The 7,495-nt window shown below is 52.0% G+C and overlaps 1 protein-coding gene across 1 annotated transcript; it reads left to right on the top strand.

Moving 5' to 3' along the window:
• Nucleotides 1-5,223: 5,223 nt before the first annotated feature.
• Nucleotides 5,224-5,541, top strand: LOC116898578 (60S ribosomal protein L36-like). Its single transcript, XM_032899780.1, has one exon. It carries the CDS (start codon nt 5,224-5,226, stop codon nt 5,539-5,541), a length of 318 nt encoding a protein of 105 aa, XP_032755671.1.
• The last annotated feature ends 1,954 nt before the right edge of the window (nt 5,542-7,495 follow it).

Below are 7,495 nucleotides of genomic sequence, written 5' to 3'. Positions count from 1 at the left end.
CTCCTCTTCTATCTCTTCTCATTCACTCCTCTCTCCCTCTTCTATCTCCTCCTCCTCCTCCTCCTCCTCCTCCTCCTCCTCCTCCTCCTCCTCCTCCTCCTCTCTCCTTGGACATCAGAACTGTTTAAGTTCTTGGCCTTTGAACTCCAGGATATTGGCCAGCTCTCGGTCATGGGCTGTGGGGTCTTGAGTAGCTGCCTGGTTCTCTGCAATGTGGACCACGGGTGCTTGGAAACTTATCTAGCAGGAAAGTGATGGATCTGCCATTGCTGCCTTCCTCTGGCTGAGCCAGACACAGCCAGAGACACGCAGCAGGGGTCCCAGTGCCCAGCAGCCACAGCCCACCAACCTACTGTCCCCAGCCTTCACCCATTTCCAGGAGCAGACCATCCCACCTAGGCAACAGAGTGACTCCGTTCTGAGGCTGGGACTCAGCCTGAGGGCTGTACTGCTGCTAGGCCTCCTGCCCTGCTCCTGCCATCCGGGTAGACACCTGCATCTGACCCTTCCCCTCCTGATGCTTTCTGCTGATGTGGCAGTCAACTGCGTGACTGCTGAGCCTAACACCCCACCCCTTTCCTCCAACACTGCCAACGCCCTGTGAGTAAGCCAGGGTACCTAGAGAGGCCAGCTCCTGCCTCAGGACCCTGGAGGAAAGCCTCTGATATTCCCTCAGTCCACATTTCTGTCCCACTGTGAGCCAGGCAGATGGTCTATGCAGTCAAGGGCTAGAACTGGGGAGAGAGACAGAGAGAGTCTTTCTCATACAGGAGGAGGACCATCACGGCGGCAGCTTGACCTGTTCTTTTGGATGCTGATCTTGGTCCCTCCTGCACCACAGCCTAAACCAATTCATCTCAACGCATGCTTTTGAGTTGACCTTAATGGGATCATATCCTGTAGGATGTTGCCAGTACACCAACTCTAGGTGTCTTCTAGCAGAGGCTGGTCTCCCAGGTGTCTCTGTGAGTAGCAGGTATATCTTAATGAAAGCCTGTCTTTCCTCAGAGGAGAAAAGGCAAAATGGTGGCTGTTGCCTCTCAGAGGCTATTCTAGCAGTCAGAATCCCTCAGTGTCTTAGCCAGTGGACTGACTTCTTGGGCTCCATGCGGCACATGGCCAGGAAAGTACCAGAATGATCAGAGGAGAACGAGCTGCTAACGTCCAGGGCCCCAGGTGGAGAGAGGCCACTTCCAAGCCCTTGAAGACAAGGGGAGGCAGACACCAGGAGAATCCTCTGGGCTTGGGGAATGGGAAGGACACACTAAAAATGTGGATGAGTAAGTCCATTTTGTGCAGCCTGTGACAGGAAGACATCAGAGGGCCTCAACCGTGAGCCTGTCCATAGGCTGTGAGGTGTAGGCATCGATCCCACCCCGTGCCTGCCTCAAGCCACTTGGACAGTACAGGTTGATCCTTCGCTAGACCTATGTTTATCTTCCCCTGAATCATCTCCTCCTCCTGTCATCTCAATTCCAATCCAGAAGCAGCTGTGAGAATCTGCACGCACCTGTCCTTCCCTCCTCTCGCTCACTCCAAGGACTGTGGTAACTGAAGCTGAGTGGATTAAACGGCCTTCCTCAAGGGTTGACCCACCCACAGAGCAGCAGGTATTCAGAGCTAAACTGCTACACTTCTGCCAGTCAGGCTCAGTGGCCTCAAAAGCTCCTCTGGCTGGGAGATGCCCTGCATGATAGAAGTGAACCGGGCCAATCCCCAAGGTATGGAAGGTTGCTATGGCTGCTCCCAGGGTCAGCCCTAGAGAACCAAGAGAGCATTCTCTGTTAAACACAGCACCCATCACCTTCCAGTCCAGATGAACAGTCTAGAAGCCACGTTGCCATGTCCAGAAGAGGTCCTAAGCTCACAGGAGATGCTGTGGACGGGGACTCCAGTGGAACGACACTATATTGCAGTCAGCCAGAGTCAGAACCACTTAAGTGACTAGAGGACCTGCAACATCTTAAGAGCTGTCCCTATCCTCCTCATGAGCACCTCTGTGGTCCCCACCAAGGCTTACAAATTAGTGGAAGCTGACTCCTAAAGAGTCAAAACAACAGAAGAAGCCCTGGGTTGCTCATCCACACTGCAAAGATTGTCATGTACCTCTCTGGTGGAAGGGTGGAAGGTGGCGGCTGGTGGCAATGGTGGTTGGGTATTTCAAGCAGGCACCCTGGGTTCCCCTCGGAGCTGGAACAAGGATGGCATCTCTGTGGAGAGCCTGTGTTTGCTCCCTGCCCACCGTCAAGGGATCCTTCTTCATTCTGTGGCTCTGAAGGGTGGAGAGGAAGTTAAACATGGTTTCCTGTCAAATGGTTGTGGGTTTTTGGTGGGGCTGATGAAACCTTTCTGAACAAGCCAGAGGTGGCGGTTGCACAGTGCAGCAGATGTCACTGGGTGCTCTTGAAACTCTGTGTGATGGTTGGTGTTTATAGTGTGATTTTTCATCTCGGTTGTTGACTTGTTAGAGGTGGTTTTGTTTGAAAATCACCACGAGTCGCAGACTGTTTAGCAAAAGCATGAGTGAACATGTGTACCTCACCTGCCATGCTCGTGGTGGGCCAAGTGACACCCAAGCTATCTTGGGAGTGAGAGATTGGAGTTATTCACTCTCACAGGGCAGACAGTGTGCCCAGCTTCCTCAGAGATGATTCTCATATCTGACATTAGTCTCTGAGCACAGGGCTCAGTCCAAGGCACTCCAGAGACAGAGGGAGGAATGTATCAGGGATCTTAAGAGTTGTCCTCTGGTATCAAGATCTGTCATTTGCAGACAGTCCCTAAAACATAGCCCCTTGGTATTACTAAAAGCTACCTTGGGACAGGAAATAGACAGCAGGGACATCCATGGACATCCCCAGTGACTGCCCTGAACTCACCTAGATCTCCTCCTGCTTATCATGCAGCTGTTTTACTGCATGACTCACCTACCCTCAACACCAAGGTCACCCACAGGTCCAAGGAGACCCTCTCCTGCCAGGTTCCTAAAGTCATGGCATTCCCTACAAGGCCTTTCATATAACCTTGCCTCTGGGACACATTGGATCTATTCAGCCAGAGCCTACTGTCAACATTTCCCAAAACATCAGGGAAGGCAGGAAAGGCTTCATGCATCTAGACACTGGGCAGGTGAAGAGGAGGGGTCAAGTCCCCGTGGGTCCAGGTCTTGGCTATCGATGTGACTCATCTGTACCTCAAATCCGGCAGAGTCGGGTGAGGAGCCACATTCTTCAGGGGGCTCCTGCCTAGTTCGTGATGGGTGCGGTACACACAGGGTGTTTAGTGGAACACTTGAAGTGTGAAAGAGAGCTTTCTGGCAGGCAGAGATAAAGCTGAGAAGGGCATTTGCTGGCTTCTGCTCAGCATCTGTCATCCTCCCCCTCTTCTTCACCAGGCTGCGTCCAGCAACTTGATGTATCCGACAGCTCGCCCTGTGCAGAGTGCTACTGGAAAGGTTAAGTTAAGGCCCACAAAGGCGGACTGAAACCCAAAGGACTGAAGAGGGCGGTCCTGCCCACAGGACAGCGGACGGTGGGGATGAGCCATGCTGGGTCTGCTTCCACTTCACTCACAGATACCCACACCCAAATGCTCCCCAGGAGTGCTGTACAAAGCATGTCCAGACCCCTCCTGTATCACCTTCATCAGGATCTTGGTTCCAAACCGCCCACTTCATTGGTCAAAATGAATGGATGCCCTGAACATTAGGACTGCACTTGTCTGGTCCCATGCCAAGGGTCTCATGTCATGGATGGGGAACTGAGGACAGGGAACGCCATTAGAAGTACAGAGCTGCACATCCCAGGCTTCCTCCCTGACACCTTGACCTTGAACCAACTCCATCAGCTGCGGGGGGCAAAGCTGGACAGCTCTGCTTCCAACATTGTTTCTTCTCACTGGAATTAACCCTGATTTCTATCGACTTCTAAAACACACAATCACAAGAGGGCAAGATGTCTCAGCCAGGTAAGGGGCTTGCAGACAAACATGACAACCTGAGTTTGTCCCCAGGCCCCACATGGTGGAAAGGTGGATCCAACTCTTTTGATCTCCACACATGCACCATAGCGTATGAGCATCCACACATCCATCCAAAGTAAACTAAGTAAATGTAACAAGAGAACGAAATTAGCTACAGGAGTGAGAATGGGGCATCAGGCCAGGCCTCATTCTCCTAAAACTCTAAGTCCTCTGAAGAGCCCAAGATTCAAGACCCTTCCTCTCGAATCCAGAAACAGAATGGTTAACCTTCAAGCATGGCCAAGGTGCAGAAAGTGTCTAAGTGTTGGAGCCACTGACTGCCAGCATTCAGGGCTCAGCCACAGCTCGAGGCTACAGGAGACAAGGGCGGGCCATGGGTAGACGTGGCTGGACCCTGTCTCTCTTCACACATCTGTGCTCCCATACAGGTAGCCACAGCAGTGAGGGGAAAGAGGGGACTCCCTCCCTGCTTGCTGGGAGCCCAGCAGAACATGCCTCCTCGGCCACCATTGGGTCCCTCAGCCAGAGCTCCCTGTGGCACAGCTGCCTGACCCTTAGAGTTCCCTCCACACTGTCCGAGTGGTCCTTCTCGAATGGAAACATGCTCGTGAATAGGACTCAGTTCCTCCCACTCTTTCTCTCCCGATTTTCAAGTCTTGCTAAGTTGTTTCTATGAACCACAGTGGCACCTCATGTGCCAGATGTTCCACAAACGTACACATAGTAGGACTTCACCTTGATGCATTGATAACTACCGTTTAAACTTCATCCGCCCTTGTAATTCCTGATTGGTTGTAATACCAACCAATCAGTAGCAAGTGTACTGCTACCCTCCAAGTGGACCTGTGTTGAGCCAAACAGGCCATCTCCGCCTACTTCCTGGATGCCCCACCACTGTCTACCTTTATACAGCATGAAAATCAGCTATCTAAGAAGACAGATGTAGCCAAGTGGGAAGCTTGGGGTCTGTCTGGGCCCTAGCAGCATCTCAGAGCCTTGGCCATGCCTGCCTCCTCCTTTACACAGAACACAGTATGTGTATGTGCTACCATCCTGTCGACTGAGCTGCAGTATCAACACTCATGAGGCTAGCTGTCACCACGGGGCTGGAACCTCACATGGATTTGGGGTGCAGAACAGTGTTATCCTAATGGAATGGTGCCGGGAAACAGGAGCAAGGCCCAGGCTAGGATACAAGGATGATAGTAGAATGGTGGGCTCAGCCATTGGAGAGCAGCAGCCATGGTGCTGTGCTACTCCATGGCCGTGGGCCTCAACAAGGGCCACAAGGTGACAAAGAATGTCAGGAAGTTGAGACGCAGTCGGTGCGGTGGGTGCCTCACCAAGCACACCAAGTTCATGCAGGACATGATCCGGGAGGTATGCAGCTTTGCGACCTACAAGCAGCACGCCATGGAGTTGCTCAAAGTGTCCAAGGACAAGCTTGCACTCAAGTTCATCAAGATGAGTATGGGTGCGCACATCCGAGCCATGATAAAGCGGGAGGGGCTGAGCAACGTGCTGGCAGCCATGAGGAAGGCGGTGGCCAAGAAGGGTTGACGAACCTTTCCCCCAGTAAAAGATGGTTCCTAAAAGAAAAAGAAAGGTGGGCTCAGTCAGTATCAGGTGGCCCTGCACAGACCTGCCCAGGGCCACAGAGGGGCTTGGACTGTGGCTGCTGTGGAAACTTCAGGAAGGCTGAAGGTGATGCCAAAGCTTCCAGACTTCACTCCTAGTCACATGTGACTTCCAGGGCTGCGTGCCCCTGACAGAGCCAGGACCTACTCTTGCCTAAGTTTCCCTTGGGGCTCTGTGCTTGCTGCACTCTCAGGATGGCTCACCTTTGGATACTGGCAAAGAATCAAAAGGAGGGTAGGAAGGCAAGCCAGCATACCTGCATGCCAATAGGACAGGGCTTCAGCTCTCTTGGGCTATGAGGAAAGATTTGTGCCATCTCTGTCATTTGCCCATACCTGATAAAATTAAGTGATCTGCCTGAGCATCTCAAGAAATTGGTATTCAAACAGATTCCTGGGCTCTCTGGGGATCTGTCCCTGCTGTCTTGGAGCCATCGTCAGCCTAAAGTGCAGCCCTTGCCTCTGCCAACACCAACAATAGGCAGGGTCAGGCAGCACTGGGCTCATCCTGTGTCAGCGTTAGGACTTAGCCTCTACCCTCTTTCTTCCTGGCCAGTGACACCGCAGGAACCACTGTGTCATCACAGCACTACCACCTATACCAGAGAGCTCTCTCCTTGCTTCTTGTCACAGGTTCAAGTTCTGGGAAGAATTCTCAGCATGGAACAGAACTGCCCAGGGAAAGATCACCGCTGTCAGAAGCAGGCTTCTGAAGTTACCTGTAACTGGCCTTATCACACGGGGTTGGGTTCCAGAGGCTGAACTGTCACAGTCTGACTCACTGGCATTGATACCAGCAGAAGTCTGCCTTCCCCTGAGCTGGACCTGGCCATTAATGTTCAGTACGATCAGTCAGCCATCAGTATTTTCCCGGAAAGATGGCCTGCTGTCACTCAGGTTTCCAAGAAGGAGCTTATAACTTGGTTATGTAGCACCTGGAGCCCACAGTCCTCATTTCAGGGACTGACCATGATGAAGGACCACCACTCCAGCAAGGCCTAGTGCAGCTCATATGCATGGATATGGAAGAGAGGAGAACGGGGGACATCTCTGACTCCTACATTTGACGCCCAGGAATGCTACTACTCACTTGAAGTCATTAGACTCTCTCTCTCTCTCTCTCTCTCTCTCTCTCTCTCTCTCTCTCTCTCTCTCTCTTTCTCTGGAACTCTCTCTCTCTCTGGAACTCTCTGTCTGGAATTCTCTCTCTGGAACTCTCTCTCTCTCTCTCTCTCTCTCTCTCTCTCTCTCTCTCTCTCTCTCTCTCTCTGGAACTCTCTAGAACTCTCTAGAACTCAGAAAGATCACTTGAGACCCAGAGGGCTTAGTCCAGGAAGCCTTCAAACTGATGTGGTCCTGGCACCTGTGCTGACAGATACCAGCACAGAGGGAGCGGAAGTCTCACCCGGCTGGCCAGCCCCAGGCACCGTTGAGTCGTGTTTGTGTTGAAGAAGAATTAAAGCTGATCACGTCTTGTGCCTAACATGGAGCGACATCTTCTGAGTCTCCCCATATTGCTGTTTTCACTGAGCCACATGTAACACTTCAGAGTGCCAAATGCTTTATAAAAAAAAAAATAGACCTGGCTCCGAGCGGGCGCTACAGAATAGCATGGGTGGAATATGGCTTTTATGAAAACACAAAATGCTAACCACTCCCCACTCCCAACCCACCCCCCAAAAGAAGGAGACAGGAAAGAGAGAGAAAGAGAGAGAAACTCGGAAAAGATGCTTTTCAAAGACGAGCTTCTTCTAGACGGAGAGTGACGCCTGAATTCTGCTTCTTCATGCAGAACTTGTGTTCAGCTCCTAGTGGGGAAAAAGAGAGGTGACGCTTGATTTCTGCAAAGAGGCACTGCCGCCTGGCTGTATGTGTTG

Source organism: Rattus rattus, chromosome 4 (genome assembly GCF_011064425.1).
Source record: "Rattus rattus isolate New Zealand chromosome 4, Rrattus_CSIRO_v1, whole genome shotgun sequence".
NCBI lineage: Eukaryota > Metazoa > Chordata > Mammalia > Rodentia > Muridae > Rattus > Rattus rattus.
This window is presented reverse-complemented; position numbering and strand designations above follow the sequence as displayed.